At 43.1% G+C, this 19,754-nt stretch overlaps 1 protein-coding gene across 5 annotated transcripts in view; it reads right to left on the bottom strand.

The window, feature by feature from the left end:
• Window positions 1-19,754, bottom strand: part of Tet (Ten-Eleven Translocation (TET) family protein) — a 185,756-nt gene continuing 166,002 nt past the window's right edge. For all 5 annotated transcript variants that reach the window (XM_089582649.1, XM_089582651.1, XM_089582650.1 and 2 more), the window contains 5 exons: window positions 17,734-17,823; window positions 17,489-17,626; window positions 11,740-11,862; window positions 9,277-9,426; window positions 1-7,121 (listed from right to left, as the gene is read on the bottom strand). In XM_089582649.1, coding sequence (XP_089438775.1) covers window positions 4,947-7,121; window positions 9,277-9,426; window positions 11,740-11,862; window positions 17,489-17,626; window positions 17,734-17,823 — 2,676 coding nt within the window. In that variant the 3' untranslated portion in view covers window positions 1-4,946. The remainder of the gene's footprint in view (window positions 7,122-9,276; window positions 9,427-11,739; window positions 11,863-17,488; window positions 17,627-17,733; window positions 17,824-19,754) is intronic.

Genomic DNA, 19,754 nt, shown 5'->3' with positions numbered 1-19,754 from the left:
TCAGACAATGATAAAGTACTGTTTATTGGAAAACTTCATGTATAACGACCACACATGTATCTGAATTTCATGTAGTTTTCAATACTCTTGGTGAATATGTTATGCAATTGCATGATTCTAATCTGATAATGTGGTGTACTTCCTATTTACAGGTCTGTACAAAAGAATGCACTTCATTTTGAACACTCACAACAACATAAAAATTATGAGGATGACAAGAAACGTAAAGGGGAAGAAAAAAATCTAACAGTGGTAAACTAAAATGGCAGTGGTTTACTCTGTGTAAAATTAAAACTTTGGCAATTTTGAATTTCGACGGTTTGCTCTGAATACCCTTTGGCAATATACGTCGTTACAAAATGAAAACAATTTGGGTTCAATAAAAAAGGAACCACATGTATATATAATTAAACATTGTTGTAGATGTAAACATTGTGTAATTTAAACAAATACTCAAGCCTTAAATAAAAACAAAACAAGCTTCATAACAAGAGAATCAACCCACCAGGGAAGCAACATTTCGTGCAATGAGAACTAAACGACTGCATAGCATTTCCACATGCTACACTGCCCACTCCAGGTTAGCTGCGTCTGGTCGATGCAACACCCATTGCTGAAGTGACAGAAATCAGTCCCAGAATGCCATTCACAATGCAAAGGTGGCTCTTTAACCGAGATAACCGAGGCCACTGTTGCAGTGTGGTGTTCATACATTAATAGCTTGTATAACTTATGCTGAAGATGTTCTCTGTACAAGATGAACAATGTTGAGGACTGCCACCATTTTGCAGGAAGTAGTAGAAGGTTCATAAAAGATTTTATCATTAAAAGGATAGAGTTCGGCCAATATTTACACCCTGGAGACATTGTTTCTGGGAAGCCTAGCAAAAAGCAGTATCCACTGCTCTGCAGGGTGGCACAGCCGGGTGCCATTCACTGAGTTGAGTTCGTCGGAAGAGCATATCAAGTACTGTTTTGCACTACGGTGTTTCAATGCTGGCAGAACTAAAGCATGGAGGACGCAGAGCCCGCACTTTGAACTACACTTGTAGGGCTCAAGGGAACTGCATAATCTGCTCAGATGTGTCTCAAGTTGTGCATGTTGATAAAGTCGTTCTGCTAACATCCGTCAATGTGCGTCAATGTTGTGGTAGAGATCACCCTGCCTTGAAAGCTTTTCATGACCAGTGCTTCATATTTGTGCAATCTGGCAGATAAATGCATGCACACACACACTAACACACTACTAGGCAAGACAACAGCTGCAACAACAGCACAAATAACAAAACTGAGCCACTGAAGTCGCTTCTCAATAGTCGCTTAAGAACTGATGGCAATGCCAATGACCTGCATCAAGTTCCAAAAATGAAATGAGCATGAAAGGTTGCGCAGTTTAAGAATGATCAGTGACAATGTGCCAGTCTTTTTTTTATGCGACTGGAACACCACGTAAGGATGACTGTGTACACGAAACAGCCAAACAATACCATATAACTATGACTGGCTAATGATCTTTCAGGCAGCAACCAACCTTACATATGGCAACATCCAAGAATATCATATTTAAGATTTTACAACTAAACTACACTGGGCTGCTGTGCAAAAGCCTGAATTGTGTTGATTAATCCATAACAATTTCTGACAAATTAAAATCTGCAAGTCCAGTGCACACATTTTTAAGCTGGTTAATATTGTCAGACTCTGCAACTTCACAAGCTTGAATGCCAGATTCTTGCCAGAGGAGCGAATAGTCCATTACTAGTGCTCAATTCTTGTAACCATGGCTGCTTCTTATGAAACCACAGGCTGTTGCAATGAACAGGTAGACAGATGCAGGTGATGAAAGTGAAATGAAAATGCAGTGCCCTACCCTCTTAGCATCATCTGTGAGTCTAAGTGCCAGCACAGATGGCCCTGAAAGACTTCTCATGTGCCAACCAGGTGCCTCAGCAAAGAGAATCAAAACGTCCAACATTATGTGCCTCATGAAAGGCATGAGAACTATATGCTTAGCAAGAGTGGCTCTTATTTTCACTGCCCACTGTACTGCAGAGAAGGCGCACATCCGTTTAAAAGCTCTTTAACACTTATGGATAGTGGGACATATGTAAACAGCAGGTCAGCGATATTTTTCAAAAGAAAAGCATGCCACAGGTGCATCCTACCGGTACTTGCCCCGGTGCCAAAACTCCAAGGTAATTAGACTGAGAGAAATGCAGTAGGCTGTGGAAAGGGGTATAGTAAGGGGTGACAATGAGGGAAAAAAAAAAAAAGGAGCAGTGTGGATCAGAGAACAAGCTCATGCTAATGATATCCTTGCTGAAATCAAAAGGACGAAACGGACTAGGGCAGGTCGCGTAATGCAAAGTAGCAAACAAACTCATGATAATGATATCCTAGTGGAAATCAAGAGAAGGAAATGGACTTTGGTGGATTATGTAATGCAGAGTTGATAACAAGCTCATGTTAATGATATCCGAGTGAAAATGAAGAGGAAATGGATTTGGGCAGGTTATGTAATGCAGAGTAGAGAACAAACCCATGTTAACGATATCCTGGCAGAAATCCCAGCGTAGCAAATGGACTTGGGTGGATTATGTAATGTAGACAACAGATAACCAATGGTGTGTTAAGGTAACAATGGATTCCAAGGGAAATAAAATGTAGCCATGGGTGGCGGAGAGTAAGCTGAGGAGAAGAAAATGGGAATTTGCTGGAACAGCATGTCCATGCCTAGCACAGGACAATGTTAATTAGAAATCAGCGGGAGAAGCTTTAGTCCCCTGGTGAAGGTAAACTTGGTGGTGGTGATGATGGGACATGTGCTGTGGGATGTATATGTCCCACTATCCTGTAAAGGGTTAAGAACATGCTGAATTGCTCCTTTCAATGACTGCTAAAAAGGTAAAGTTAAAGTAACCAAGCCAGCCACTTTGGGCTTCCTCTAGACACTGCATGACTGCTACTACAATTAGCCACACACAGTGCTGCACATTTATACATTCTTGCTTTTCAGATGACTCATGATATGAAACTAAGTTACCTCAATCATTCTGTATTACTGTAGTAGCAGTAACAATGAGCAGTGTATGAATAATCTTTCCCAAACTATAAAACAGAGATGAACCTGCTTTGTAATCTTACACAATCTCACACCCGAGAGCAATTTCTTCAGAGCACTAAATTTATAACTATTCCGTGGTACTCAGGTTTTGTGGTGACCGGTCTACGCAGCTTGCTATTTGCCACATGGTATGGGTGGCTGCAAAAAAAATTCTCTCCGTGTGCTACGCTGTCAGCCGGGAAAGCACACAGTTTTTGAAATGCGAACAGTCGAAGTAGGAGATACTTCGTCACAACAAGAGGTGCCATCACACATCTCATGGATCACTAAACCCTTCAAACATGCTTCAATCTACAACGTATGATTATAAAGATAATTACGAGCAGTATATGCTCCTCATACTTCCAGAATTTCCTGCATTCCATTTCACCAGCTGCCACTACGCACATAAGCAGTCAGGAATCATAAAGTGTTTTTTCTTGTTTTCAAAGTATTCTTTTTTTTTTTATGATCATTATGGATTACTTCCTTTATGGACACCTTTGCTCAGGTACATCCTACTTCTCAACTGATTCCACATAGTAAAATGATCTCTGGATTCATAATCCCAGTGCATGTTATGTGTGAATGGCTGAACACAGGCATTTGTATTGTGGCCACATCAATAGTGTGCTGTACAATACCACATGAAATTACTGTTGCAAAATACCCTGAACTTCTCAAGATATCACAAAATTATGTCGGAGATTAGTCATACGGAACAGATTTGCTACTTGTTCAACCTTGCCACTTTAAGCATCGAGTCATATAATTGCAAAAACCTCGCTGAAAGCTAAAGATGCAGGCTTGAATCTCTCAGTTAATGACTTAGAAAAACATCATCAAATGTCAGCGAAAAGCAAAGCAAAATGTCTGAATCTCCTCACGTACAACTCAAAAGCACTGTACAAGGCAGGAGCTGCGCCTGTGTTGCAGTTTAAATGTTACCTCATGAGGCATGAGAGTAACCAGCATGAAAATATGTAAAAAATTTCCCACTAGATAATGACTTAAAAAAAGAGGGCATAAGTAAGAACCGCTGCCGGTATGCAGCATTAAAATAAACTCGGGTACCATTTATATGATTACAGGCTGTACGTCATTTGAACCTGCATTGAACACCTTTAAAAGCTAATGCAACTCGCAAAATCACCAGTGTTTTGCTTCTGATTATAAAGCCATAAGCACAGCAGCACACTATTCAAGTTGACTTCAATCTGCCCCATAAATGTGAAAAACTAAGCCTACCCTTGGACCACAGAAATCCAGTGGCACTGAGAGTAATTATGCATGCTTACTAGCCACATACATTGACTGTATGAGACCTGCAAATATCTGATCAACACTAGCATAAATACATGCTAACACTGGATGGCAGTGAGCATAAAATTGCCTTTTCTAAAAAATTCGTAGTACAGAACTGTTGAAGGTGACTACCATGTCACTTTCCAGTAAGCCTGGTGCCCCCTCCCTGTCTGCGTACCATTTTACATTAAATATGATGCTGTAGCAATAAAGATGAACAAGGCCAAAACTGCATCTCAGCAGCATGTGCATATTTAAGTGGTCCTAAATAAGCAAACAGTTTTATTTGAAACCTGCAAACATGCTGCAGGGGAGCTAGCCTCATCACTCGGCACCAAGCAGTGCAAACACCTTGTAGTATGCAGCAAGCACCACAAAGAGAGTGCACTGTGTTGCCCAAGAATGCTGAGAGACTGCAAAGCAGAAGCCCCTCAAGCCTCACGCACACGTTTCTCCTACCAAATGCTTCGGACCTTTGATGCAGGCATTCCTGGCTGGCACACTAGAAGCCTCCTAGTGCACTCCTGTCTGGGCCAAGCTAGAAACACTTCTGGTATGGGTTGACGGCAAAAAATGAGGGTAACGGCACATGGGGTCCCTCCCAGGACGGGGCCTGGTCAGCCGACCGTAGTGCCGACGCAGGGAAGCCATCCTCATCCAACCTTTCGGTGGAGTGCTTGGCCTTCTTCTTGGATGGCCGCTCACCATTAGCCTTCTCCAGCTTGCGAACCTCCATCTTTTTCTCCCACTCTTCCTCGCCATGGTTCCTGAAATTAAGGTTCTTGTGCTGGTAAAAGACAAGGCTGATGCGGGTGGGGTTCTTGCGGTCGGGCCGTCGGAGGGCAGTGGTGGCATGGAGCTCATGCTTGGCACATTCGAACAGCACCGAGCCATGAGTGAGGGCAATGGCCACACCACCAACTTCTGGATCCTGGAACGCTGCTTCGTTGTCTGAGTCGACTTCGTAGATACCCTCCTCCTCAGCCTTGGTTATCTCGGCCCTGGGAAGGCCCTCATGACTAGCTGGCCGTGGCATGAGCCGTGCAGGGCCGGCCACTTGACTTCTCTGTGTGTCCTCCATAACTGAACGAAATGTCTGTAGGTGCCGTTCGAAGCCGTTTGGTGCTGTCTGGGCTGGGAGGAAAGTGTTTTTGAAGGGGGGAAGCACACTGGCACGTTCCTGAAGGCATCGCGTCTGTGGAGGTGGCGTGGCAAGACCTGTAGGCAGGCGTGTTGGGCCTGCAACAGGCGGTGTATGCATGCCATAGTCCTTGGGAGGTGTCACGGCTGCTGGGAAGCACTGACCACGCGGCGTGTAGTAAGGGCCTTGGAAGCCTGCACTGTAGTCACGGTCGGAGGCCCACGCTGCCGCGTCCACATAGGGCGCTTGCGGGAAGGGGGCACCCTGACTGTGGCTCCTCGAAGCTCCACAGGATGGGTCAACGGGCATGCCAAAGCTGCCAGCCATATAGTATGGGGATCGCATGTGGAGTGGCGAGTCCATTCGCACAGGGTTCAGTTCTGTCAGTCTCGGTGTGCTTGGTGGTGTCATAGGAGTGACAGGAGGACTGGGGTGAGGTGGAAATGCTTCATGAGGTGAGGACAGGAAGCTGCCACTTCTGGAAAAGCCAGGTGCACCATAGCCAGCATTTCGAGCCATGTGTGGAGACACTGCTTGTGGGACGTATGATGGTGGAAGCATGACACCTTGGGACGGAGTCTGGGAGATGGGGTTGAATGTGGCGCTTAGAGACTGATGATGGTAAGATTGCATGGAAGCACTTCTATCCACAAATGGTGAGTAAACAGCGTGGCCCCCAGTGGGACGGCCCAATTCGAGGTTCTGCAGGTGGTGGTTGGACACTGAGGCCAAGTTCTGCAAATGGTCGATGCTATGGCCTTCCACAGGGGGGCCATCCTGCCCACTGTGTTGCAAGTAGCTTGGATAGTGGTATCGGTCAACCATCCTATACTTGTAGTAGCCCATGGTCAAGTGGTGATCCTCAGGAGGAGTGTCCGGAATGGTAGTCATCATGGGGCTCTGAGGAAGGGTACAAAGACTTGCCATCTTCTGTGCTCCTTGCTGTGCGTAGTTGCCCACAAGGTAAGGGTTCCCATAGGCAAGATCTTGCTGAGGCTGAAGATATGGCTGACTGAATGGATTGGAATCCTTGATGTGATGCATTCTTTCTAAAGTATGAGGTGACAAGCTTTGAGGCATACCTGAGGATTTGTTTAATACTTGGGCACCTTTGTCCAGGATACTTTGAATGCATGCTTCACTAGAGTTTTCCTTTTTGATCACCACTTTCATGTCATCTTTGCCTGGACAAGGAACTTGAGATTCAGCACAAGGAGAATTGGGTTTCTGTAGAGAGAAACTACCCTCTGGAGCTGATGCATCGTACTGGCAAGACAAAGGTGGCATACATTCATTTTTAACTTTGTATCCTGGTGCACATGTGCCATATGGCTTGGCTGCTGAAGGCTCACTTGTTGGATGAAAACTAGGCTGCTGCTGAGATCGAAAGGGACTCGCAGGAATCTCAAACCTGGGGTTCCCAAGCTCCGATTCGTGCTTCACATGAGGCACACCTGATTTGTACTTCTCTTCAAATGGAGATCTGTGGTATGATGGTGGTGGCGCTTCGAAACTGGGGCTGAAGACAGGCGATGGCATTGTCTGCGATGCATACCCTTCATCTGTCTGCGCCTGCAAAATGCACGCCAGAAATTTTCTTTTTGGTATGAGAACGACCAGAATGCACTAACAATCTATAACAATCAAAGATCTTTCAAAAATTAGTAGGCTGTACAATTAGGCTTAATTACAACAAACCTGTAAGGGCACTGAAATTTTTTTTTTATTAAAACCACCGTTTCCTTGCAATTATAAACAGCTTTCACTGCAAATATAATACATATCAGGTAGTGAACTGGGGCTGCAAGCCAGCAGAAAGATGAGTGACTGAATGCATGGTAAAACTGGAATAGCCCTATCTTTTACACTGCATGCTACAAAGAAAAAAAAAAAAAGGAGATGAAATTGTTTATTTCCCAGAGAAAAGTACCAACACTCACATTTCATTTAATGGTACTACCTGACTCTCAGTCTAGTTGTAATCATGAAAAAGCCTGCCATGCTCCTTCGTGAACTCATCCTCAAAATGAAAGAATGGCTCACAATAGCAACCACTTTGCCAAGTTTGCCTCACTCTTTTCACGCGCGCCGCCGCGGTGGCTCAGTGGTTATGGTGCTCGGCTGCTGACCCGAAAGACACGGGTTCAATCCCGGCCGCGGCGGTTGAATTTCTTTGGAGGAGAAATTCTAGAGGCCCGTGTACTCTGTGATGTCAGTGCACGTTGAAGAACCACAGGTGGTCGAAATTTTCGGAGCCCTCCACTACGGCGTCTCTCATAGCCTTAGTCACTTTGGGACGTTAAACCCCATAAACCAAACCAAACCATCTTTTCACGTGCAAAAATTCAAAAACAGAGTTGGCACACAATGCCCAGTGCCTGAGACAACAGTGGCGCATTTTGTCATAAAGCGTATAAAGACATGGAGGTGAAGAAGGTTTATCAAACGAGTGCAAAATGATGTTTTGATGAGAATGCATAGCATGATGAGGCCAGTTATTTTTATAGCGTTAGATCCTACCTCGGTTTTGCCGCGCAGGTCGTCTGCAGATAAACAGAACCTCTTCCCCGCTCTCCCAAAAGAACCATCACCATGTCTTCACCATCACCAAAAGAACCATCACCAGAATTCTCGAGCTAGATATCGATCGTTAGCCAGCAACATGATCTAACATGTACTCCTCAACTCCTCCCCTCCCCCAACTTCCCCACCTTTCCTAAAACTAAACCCCACTTTCTGATATTCCTCCATTCCATCGTGACAGCTGACACTGAACATTTGCATTACGGACTCGTAACCATTCTGTGAGCTTTTTATTTGGGAGGATTGCTTGTTATATCTATTCACAGCGAGCTTACACTTTGTTAAATTGAGCTATTTGATATATATAGCTTTCTATGAGTGAGCTGATCAGGCAGACTAAATTTAATGCACTACAGTAGAATCTGAATGATACAAATCTCAGGAATTTACAAAAAATATGTCGTTTCATCCGAGATGCATATCATCAAAAAATGAAGAAATCCATATGTAGAAGCACACGAAATGCATTCACACAGATGTCTATACGCCTGGTGGGATTTATTTATGGCTGCGAGTCAACAAGCACTGTTTCTGATGTGTCCCGCGATCGTGGTGTCGCCACACCGCACCGCCTCACAGTGCTCGCGATGCATACAGCATGTTTGGCGATTGCATGTCCCGTGTTTGTATCATCCGTAGTGCTGCAGGAGGACGCTCGGGACATATGAAATTCTGCCAATTTGCACACAATGTGCTTTGGACAGGAAATTTTACAAATTCTTATCATGCCGAAATTCAATGCAGCTGTATTCATATCATCGAGATTCTACTCTATTCTGACAAGTTTTAACTACATAAGCTATATTTTTCTGCACAGAGCTTTCCTTAACCTGTTTAGTTGGGAAGCAACCTACTGTTTCAATGAAAGTATTTTCAATGACAGAGTGAGTATTTTCATTCAGTGAGGCAGTAGGTACAGCAGCCTCAGGCATAAACATTGATATTTGTTCTCTCTATGAAAATAAAACAATTTTACAAGACAAATCAAGCTATAATGCATGTTCTTTTTAAGCTTCCATCAAGTTAAACGGCTTATCGTAGAAGTCTCGTTCACTTTCATGGTATTAGAAGGATGGAAGTAATTCTGAACTGTTCCCATTACCTACTTATGCAGCTACAAACCACTGCAAAGCATGAAGCTCACCTCCAAATTTGAATTTTGCTGGATGGTGTGCGCTGCTTCATCAGGGTTTTTTTCTTTCCTGCCACGTTTCTTGCAGGGCCCCAAGGGTACTTTGCGTATCCTCGTTGTTGTGTGGTACTTGGTAAGGACTTCCAACGATCCTGCTTTTACCTAACGAAAAGAAAAGGATACAGTGGTAAGTGCGGCAAAGGCTTTTGCTTATGTAAACTGCACTAAAAGGCATAGCAAGGTGACCAAAAGCCTGTGTGTTGCTGAGAGGCATGGAGCAAACAGCTGCAGCTCACTCAGACTCCATAATTTTTTTTTTATTATTTTCAACTTAAATCGCATCACCACTGAAGCCCAAGCACACCAGCTGGAAATCAGCAAACACAGAAATAGGCTAGCAAGATTTGAAGTGAATGCACTTTCAGTTTACCTAACCAGACAAGTAAGTGCAGTTTTCCCTTATGTGTTCATTATAGGAAGTAATTATACTTTCATAGTCACAAATACTGCTGCAATGTTGGTAATACTACAGCAGATTTCAAATCCACAATCACCATAATCATCATATATGAGAGGAAATGACACTGCATTCCCATGAAATGCAAAATGAGGTAAAAACCGAGCTACGATTGGGTACATTAGCACATACTACTAATTATAACAGACAACTCTAGGCATTTCAACCTCTTGGGCGACAAAAGAAGAATTGGCACAAAGAATATTCATCTGATTTTCTGAAGAGACAGGTTCGATCCTGGCCACGGCTGCCACAGAGGTACTAGCCTGATCTCTAACTGACATCACTTCACCAAGTGCAGCACATGCCAGTGATGCTCTGGCAGCAGTTGTGGCATTGAAAGAATGTGTTCGAAGTGTTCGTGGAAGGGAGGGCAAGCCTAGCACAGATGATGAAATGTCGCACATGGCAATGGTAATGTCCGCAACAAAGAATTAGTAGTAAATAAGGGAGAAAATGTCTGATAGGTAAGTAATTTATTTGCACAGCCTACCATTTATAGATTGTTTACAAAAGAGTAAGCATAAAATACAGCACTTCATGTGAGAATTTGTTTGAAAAAAAAAAAACGGAAAAAACCTGAATTAGAAAATTATTTCTTGAAAAACAAGATTTGTACCCAATATTGAACTAAAAAAAATTGCACCTAATTTTCACTCCCCAAATTTAAAAAGAAAATGAATGGCCCCATTTTTGAGTGATAAGGTGCTTGCAAATGTATGACTATAAAGGAAAGACACATATTAATATAATCACTATAATTACTTGATGCTATGCTGTCTCAACTTCTTTGTGAAATGCTGCATTTTTAAATTTACTGAATCTGCAGTGTACTTGGGGCCCTTTGTACTTGGGTTTCATTTTTTTTAGGGATTCTGGGGTTAGAAATCAGGCGCTATATTTCGAGTTTCAATTCAGGTTGAAACCAGGTTAGCCATAAAAGATTTTCATATGTCGGGTTTCTTCAGGCTATTTGGTCCAACAAAATCAAGTGACTACTAGCGCACACTGTTGTTTGCAACACAAAATTGCCTACATGCGCTCATTAGTACTTTCATAAACAGTCCAGAATTGACAGCTTGCAACAAGAAAGTGCTCTCCACGTCAGGTATTAATTTTTTTTTTTTCTTGTTCATGATGCCAACTGTTTTATCATGCACAATACCATGCCTGTGTGCAACATTTCCATGGTTTGCTAGACTTGCCTGCCTTTGCACTGTGCAAAAACATTAAACATCGCAGTAGCCATCTAAAATGCCTTGGAACAGGGCGTCATTAGCATGGTCAAAACGCTTGATACATTGGTGCCACTAAAATGTCCCGTCAGTGCCTGTGTTCTGGCTTCTCGTCTTAAAGGCCTGGTTTTTGACGTTACCCACAGATTAAACCATGCCATGAAAAGCAAGCATTAAAGAAGGTGAAAAACCATCAGCTAACTGAAAACATTGTTCTAAAAAAAAGTAGAAGACCTCCACTAGTTTCTGTGCAGTGCCTTCAGCTTAGTACACTGACAAATTACACTTTCCTTAAAATGCATTTTCAGGCAGGAACCAGGTTTAACCCAATATTTAAGAACTCAGCTTGGGGTGCGAGAATCAGGTGAAATCCGGCTTTACACAAAAATTATGGGCCCCAAGTGTACTCTGTAGATAAAAAAAAAAACAGGAAAGGAACAACACGAGCCCACTCACAGAGCGCTTACTGGAGGCTTTGTATATGCAATATTTTGCTGCAGTCTGCAAAACAAACTGATGAAACAAAACAGAAAATTCTTGTTTCAAGGCAAATAGCTGGACTGTTGATTTACCACTGACCTCAGCACATACTTCTGCATGAACTTTTGATTCTGGACATGTCCTCTGAGACTCTTTTGGTAAGCGATCAACACATAAAATTACTAAGAGCTACCCCTGAGCACTTTTAGGCCCTCACATATCATTGTTAGTAAAGCCACTCACCTTTTCAAAAAATCCATCTTTTTTCCCACATTCATCAGTTGGATCAAGTACGTACAATGGAAGCACATGCAGCTGCTCATCATCGCCTTTCTCGAATCCTCTATGCTTTGTCAGGGTCACTACCTGAAAAAGGCATCATGGCAAACATGGATTTCCGAAGCTTCCCCACAGCTTAAAGAGGTAAATTAGTTATGTGTGCTTGTAAAGGAACCTGTGCAGACATGCAAAGAAAGAACCGGATAGTCCATGCGATGGCTCTGCATCACAGTCCAACCCTTGTGATGTAAACATCATTAGCTGCATCCTAACACTTTTTCACACAATGTGGATGCACGCATCAGTGCTTAGACATGCAGGTTATTAGACACTCAGGAAGACAAAGGCAAACACGATTTTCCCAGCTAGACCCCTGACTTGTTCAAGATCAAATTTCACATGGAGGCAACATGGAGGTACTCTTTAATACTATGTTTGGGCCTAGGTGTTCTCTGCTTTTTACAGAATAAATCTGTAAAAAATGGGTAGCCTGGAGCCAAGCTAAAAAGCTGAATTTTGTAGTGGGAGCATCATGGGGCATCTGTCACTAGAGGAATGTGGGCTATGGGTCGGGTCCTTCTGGCATTAGTTTTGCATCCTCTGCAAAAAACGGCACCACCATCATTTCCTCTGTAAAATTTAACATCTTCATTTTTTTTTCTTGCCCACCATTGCCACAGACAACCCATACTAATTTTGATGAAAAAACAGGCAAGTCCTGCACTAAAACATCAATGCCAAATGCTGTCTCTGAGTGAAATCTAAATGTGAACAAGGCAGTTTAACCACGAGGACCATTTATACTTGTCTCCTTGAGCAATATAACATTTGGTATCCACGCACGCACGCACGCACGCACGCACGCACGCACGCACGCACGCACGCACGCACGCACGCACGCACGCACGCACGCACGCACGCACGCACACACACACACACACACAAACAAACAAACAAAGTTCTAATCACAATGCACATGGATAGGTTGCTATGCTAGCGGATTTTAATTCGGGGGCTGTGGTGTCTCTTGCTGTTACTACTTAAACCAAGGTTCAAGCCTTGCCCACCACGGCCACAACTTAAACCTCACAGGTGTGAGAGAACCTATGAGAACTTTCACTCACAGCACCAGCATCCCTAATCATGTCAGAAACACTTATCTTGTTTTATAAATGCTTTCTGTGTACTTTATGAGACCAAAAAAAAACACATTCCCACAGGCCATTGAATAGTTCTTTAGCCTTAAGTGTACCATTCCCTTGCCAAGATCAAAAAGCTATATTAGTTCACTCCATTATTGCAACAGAAGGTGTTGCCAAACCGCAAAGTAAACAATAAAATACAGAGAAAAAATTATCAGTGCAATCCAAAGAGCTCATAAACATCAAAGTTAAAGAATGGTACAAAGACAAAAAGAAAAGTTTATACCTTGTCTTTATGCCCTACATCTAGGATCACTAATATTACCTTTTGTTTCTTGAATTCTTTTTATAAATGTTATTTTTGTAATCCTGCTTAACTTTATGCACTTTCACACAGTAAAGAGGCAAGGATCATTTGGTAATTAACGCTACATTACGTTTTCTTTTTCCCCTTTATGGCTTACGGGGGTTTAACGTCTCAAAGCGACTTAGGCTAAGAGGGATGCCACAGTGAAGGGCTCCAGAAATTTCGACCGCCTAGGGTTCTTTACATACACTGACAACGCGCAGTACACGGGCTTCTAGTATTTTGCCTCCATTAAAATGCAACCCCTGCAGCAGAGATTGAACCCGCGTCTTTGTGCAGCCGAGCACCATAACCACTGAGCTAATGCGGCGGCCTCTTTTTCCCCTTTAATTGACAATAGTTTAAAGGGCATAGAGTTTCTTAATATTACCTAGAGGGAAAGCAGGCAGCGCTGCACTCCATTCACCAAGGAGAGTCACAGGAATGCTGGGAAGATGAAGTTTCTTATTTGGCTTGGCTACTGTTGGGCATGAAACGTGGATTCAGCCATAAAAATATGACTGTTCTCGCAGCAAATCTCGAAGAAATGCTGTGAAAGTTTCCATAATTTTATCTGCATGCAGAGGAGAGCATCGCAGTGCAGCTGCTGATTCAAAGGCAGAATCCACGTTTCTGGCCCAGCACTAGCCAAGCCCAATAAAAAACCTCATCTTACCAGCATCATCGCAGTGGATGAAGTACTCTTTAATGACGTCTTTGACAAGTCGCTTTGATCCTCTGGCGCAAATCTGGGCAAGTTCTAAATCTAAGTCAGAGGAGGTGCCGTCAAGCCAAATATGCGAGCAGTGTTGAGAACGGTTTCATGACAGAAGCAAAACATGAAAGCTTTTGACTTGGCACCGATTAGTCGACACACATGGCACATTTTATTTATTCTGTATAGTACCTTTCTGTCAAAGCACATCCATATTCCACTGACAAGGATCTGTTTGATCAGCACTGCAACATGACTTTCGAGCTTGGTCAGCACTGTCATCCCGATCAGTCTGCCAGCTGACAGTGCAACTATAAGCTACAAAAATGTTGCCCTTTCACTGTCCACATATATATTTTTTTGCATTGTATGCAATAATGAACACCTACTGCATTTGCAGCCACAATAATGGCGCCACAAAGATGTCTTGTCAACAAAAATGCAGGCACCACAGGAGGCCTCTCACACTAAGCCTTTTCCACACTTGCAAATGCTGCTGGCTTGTGTTTGAATTCCAACGGCAGATCGAGATTAAATTTTTCTGCTCTGTTTGGAGCAATCATATTCCAATGACAGATCAGGCTCAGGTGTCGATCCTGGATTGCTCCGATGAGCAGCAATATTTGCTCTGCCAAAATCATCAGATCTGACCAGAACCCAGCGTGACATTTTCCTTTACCCCGCGTCTGTTTCCTGTCACGACTGGCTACAGCTGCTTCATTCCTGCTGTCGCCACGTGGTGATCCGGGCAACATACAAGGAACCTTTTTGACCTTTTTTTGGACTATTAGCCACATGCAGCACCCTCAGCCAAAACTCAATGGTAACTGCCCCAATTATAATTCATTTTAATTTTGTTCACGTCCACATAAATAAAAATCACTGCATAAATAAAAAACTGTATTAACAGAATGCCGGTTTTTAGAGCAAAATCGTTAACTGTTTGAACCAGAGTTCTGTTTGAACCTCCCACGCTTTCTGACATCAGAGGACACATACTCGCTAAGCCTAGGTCTGTAAATAAGGAAGCAATATGAAAATTTGGCACGTTTTATGGCTGAAATTTTGTGGTGCGGGCATTTTCTGACAAAGCAAAAGCTTTGTGCACCTTTCATTTGTCGTGTGTGAACACAAGAGACAGAGTGGCAGCAAGGATGAATCGGTGGTGAAGCAAAAGGCCCCGCTTTGACACGCGCTGCCATGTTGGCTGAATGTAGAGCTTTTCTTGTGCCCCTGCAGGAGCACCTGCATTCCACTTGCAGAATGGGAGGGAGCGATCTCTGCCGGAGCTACGCGCGCCGTACGTGATTCGGCGGAGCGCTCGCGACGTGCCACAGGAATTCAACATCAGCCACCGATGTTAGCGCGGTGATCTATGCTGCTACGCATAGTAAAGAAACGCTCCGAGACACCGGCACATACTGATGAACTTTGTTGCCTGGAAGCTTGTGCATAACTTGAGCACAACAGCATCAAAACGTTGCCACAGAACCACTCCACCGCCCACCACCGCCGCCAGCTGCCCCATCGCATATTGCCGCCATGCAGACGCTGTGCTAGGATTGGTGGGAGTACCCAAGTGACCCAGGGCACTACTACCACTCTGGGAAGAATGTTGCAGTGTCAAGTAGCGCTCTGAATAAGAGGTGAGCACTCGGAAAGAGCCAACCAAATGTAGTCAGAGAGTTTAGTTTGGATCAGCCACATGTGCAGTCCTCTCTCACAGCATTCTACAGCGATCGAAGAGGTGACCGGTCAAAGATGGCATAAGAAACTCGCATGGATGGTGGCGCCAGCTTTCCTTCAGGGCTGTACTGAGAAACTCTATGCCTTACAGGGGGGATGCAGCTTTCAAAACAAAGTTTCTTACTTTTTGATGAATTTTGATAAAAATGTTTTTGCAAGTTAGTAATTCTTTCAAAGTTTAAGTGCAAGAAATTCCAGCACTATACCTGAACAGCATTTTTTTTCAGCAATTTCTTTTCTCTACAGTTTGGAAAGCCTGCAGACTCAACAAAATGTGGTATAAGACTGGTTGAACATTCACTGCATTTCTGAATATGTGCTACGCATGATAATTTCTTTTTTCCAGAACATAACTTTTTGTTTGTTTACATTTTTTTTACTAAAAAGTTGGCATTGTCATGTCTAAACTAAACAAGTTGTTGTATGAAAAACCTACAATCTATCAAAATTACAATCTAAAGACTGTCACTGCATATAGTAGAGTTATGTAAGTGCAACAAAACAAACAGGGTCAGAACAGACTAAATAGTCGCAAAGAAATCTGCTCCACAAGGTCAGAGTCCAGTCAAAACATTGGAACGGAGAAAAACGCTGGTTTTTCGAGTGTTTCCCAGATATGCAATAGCACTGCGGTTCACAAAACAAAAGTTTAAGAGTAATTCGCAGTTGATTTCTGCAACGAAACTTTGAGACAGCAGCACAGAAAACAAGGCATAAGAGCAGGTAGAGTAACTGAAAACAGAAAGAATTATTCTGACCATTTTATTGCGATTTGAATGCCCCGCCCCCCACCCTCTCCTTAAATGCCGAAAGCAGAAGATTGGGCAGCCGTCACTGTAGCTCAGTGGGTAGAGCATCACAAATTAAAACCACAAATTAAAAAAAAATCCCCTATGTTCCTTGGTTTTGGTGACTGTTGGCTTCTGTCATGTAAAATTAAGGTTGCCATAATTACAACACAGAAAGTACTAATGCACATCATAGGCTCTACCACTGTACTAATGCACAGTGGTACAGCCGTGTGTAAAATATTATGCTCCATTACTCCACTTAGCAGAGAACTGAATACTCTGATATCCAAACAAAGCCACAATAGCACCATGAGAAAAAAATCTACAGGAATCCCACGAATACAAATAGTCCTTGCTTTAGATGATTTCTGCTATGCATCAAATATATACTCTTCTTTTGTAAAATGCATGCACATGACGCATTTTATCGTTGTTCTTGAAATGAACACTCTGGGCAAATTTCTTAAGCACTATTGAGAAGGTTAATCTATTTATAGTTCTGTAGTTTTAAATGACTTCATAAAACATCATACAGCAGTTAAAAGAAAAAAGATGTTGACATGCATTTATTATTTGTCCATGTTGTGCAAGAGTAAACCTGAAAGGCAGGCAACCTTTTCTTGAGGTTATACTGCCAACCTTTTATAGAAAGAGCTACAAAGTTTATCCTGATATTGTAGTGAAGATGCAATATTATAATTACTATATTTTACCATTATACCAATAATCCCCAAAATTTATACATAGCTACATGAAAACACTCAATGTTAATAACAATAATACCCCCATTACCACCTGAGTTTATAACTACACATAAGCCAAGGAAGTAACTAATAATTGGTCTTCTACTATGGACATGAACCAACTCTATAATATCATTCATCATTCATGAGTAGAGAACTAAATTTTATCACCAGCTGCACAGCATGCACAACTTAACAAACCTGAAATCAAGTTTTTGAAAGGTACTCACAACAGTGCAGCCGTTATTCATGTTGTGTAGATCTTTGTGGGCATGGGCGCAAAAGTCCACACAAGCTGTAACACCTGAAAATGGCCTTCCCGGTTTCAGTCCTAACCTACATGATATCCCTTCAGACTCAAATTCGGTCTGAGAGAAAAAATAAGAAGGAGACAAAAAACAATGTCAAAACAGCTCTTTCAAAATGAACAGAGAAAAGATGGCCACAGGTAGCACAAGTACTAAATAAGACACACCTGGTTCTTGTACGACTCTGGTGCAACTCTAGCATACAAGGGAGCCATGTCAGTGGCCAACTGCTGCAGTTTCTCTTCCAGCTCCTGTTCCTGTGTGTGACAAGCAGTGCAGTTATAAGTGTAGCTGCCCTTACTCCATTGCAAACTCCACCACTGAAACTACATCTACATTACCAAGCTGTGCACATGACAACTCAACAATTTCCAAGCCGGACGGTAAGGGAAGTGCCACAAGCACGTTCAAAGCATGCATTCCGCATGTGGGGCATTTGTTAATAGGGAAGATGCCAACAACTATGCCGTCACTATGGCTTCTGATAGGGTAGTAGTTGAAAGTTTAAATGTAATGAAGAACAGACAAAAAAAAGTCATAAAATTAGGGGGGTGCAAATATTGTAATTTTCGAATATGAATCAAATATGAATGTGAAGAAAAATTCCTTCGAATATCAAAGGTTAAAAAAATTCAGAACAGGGTAAATAGGCAAATGTCATTTTCCTTATTTTTTTCAAAATAATATGAAGTCCTTGCAATCAAAATAAACAAAACTAAACTGATTTGGCACCATACAAAGACATGTACAGAAATGAGTACTACTTGATCAGACAGCATAATAGTATGTAACCTGTAATGTGATCATGCGAAATGAGTAACAAAATGAAATTCATGAATTAACATGACTAGCACTGGTAAAACCTTAATAATTCGGACTTCAAGGGACCAGAAGAAGTGTGTGAATTATCCCAAGGTCCAGTTATAAAAGGCCCCTCCCTCCCCAACTCCAACCAGCCCCCGAAAAAAGTAACCTGCCGAAAATGCAGTGAAGCCTTGTGAGGAGGCTCCATTGCACAGACAGCAAGAAGCCCATGACGAGTGCACAGTTTTGGCGTGCTGGAAGAACAACACAGACATAAACGAGGGTACGCACACTGATGTCAGAATGGTGTGACTGCTTCTAGAAGTTAAAAGAAGTGACCAGCGACGTATCAGTTGGCATCCGAAAATGCCGGGCAGCTGGATTCGAACGGCTAGTAAATGCGCAGCCGGTAGTCGCCGTTGCCGTGGGCTGGTGACGAAGCTCGGGAATCAAAAACTATGCACTAGGGGGCTCTGGCTGCTCCTCCGAAACTGAGCTCAGTCCCTTCCCTTCCACCCCACCCAAGCTTTCTCTTTGGCCAACTTCTCTCCACCGGTACAAAAAATTGCTTTGGACACCTCCCACAAAACTTTTCTGGCTACGTGCCTGGACAGGGGCCCTCCTACATATCGCTGCCACGCCTGCTGACACATGCAGGATGGAGGTGAGTGAGCTACAGTGCACCATGCAATAGGCGGGATTTATGCACGATCTCTTGCCGTGACACCTCACTCAATCTTCTTGCGAAATTCTGCAAGTGAGGTTTCTTGCATATCATAGTTGAGTTGGCCAAAACAATGTGTCGGAGCTCATGCTAGAATAGTTGTGAAAGTGATAGAATCAGTGTCATGGATGGGGGCATTAAAGATGCACTGAAGAGGAATCTCAACTTGTCTTTTTGCCGCGGGAACTCGATCTACACGTTCCGAGCTTTCTTAGACACTGCGAGTTATTGCCCTGTGTGGCCGATTTCCATAATTAAATCGAATTAATGTCCGGCTCCCGCCTTTTTTTAAATTCTCTCGCGTACGGTGGGCGGAGTCGACCAACGCGTAGAGCGCCTTTCACCCAGTCCCGTAGCGGCTTGCCGCTCTGCCATCAGCGGAGTAATACGTAGTAGTCCGTAGTAGCAAATAGTCCGCGCGTATTGTTATTTCTTCGGGCTTATTTTGCGGCTATATTATCTGCGAATGAAACTATTTATTCATGGAAACCTAAAAAACAAAATAAATCGAAAGCAAAGCCTCCACGGAGCTGGCTGAAAGGCACTTCACGCGTTGGTCGACTCCGCCCACCGTACGCGGAGAATTCAAAAAATAAAGGCGGGAGCCGGACGTTAATTCGATTTAATTAGGGAAATCGGCCACAGAGGGCAATAAGTCGC

Source organism: Amblyomma mixtum, chromosome 3, assembly GCF_055824585.1.
Source record: "Amblyomma mixtum isolate Tamu chromosome 3, ASM5582458v1, whole genome shotgun sequence".
NCBI classification, from domain to species: Eukaryota; Metazoa; Arthropoda; class Arachnida; order Ixodida; family Ixodidae; genus Amblyomma; species Amblyomma mixtum.
The sequence above is the reverse complement of the archived record's forward strand: the minus strand, read 5'-3'. Positions and strand labels throughout refer to the sequence as shown.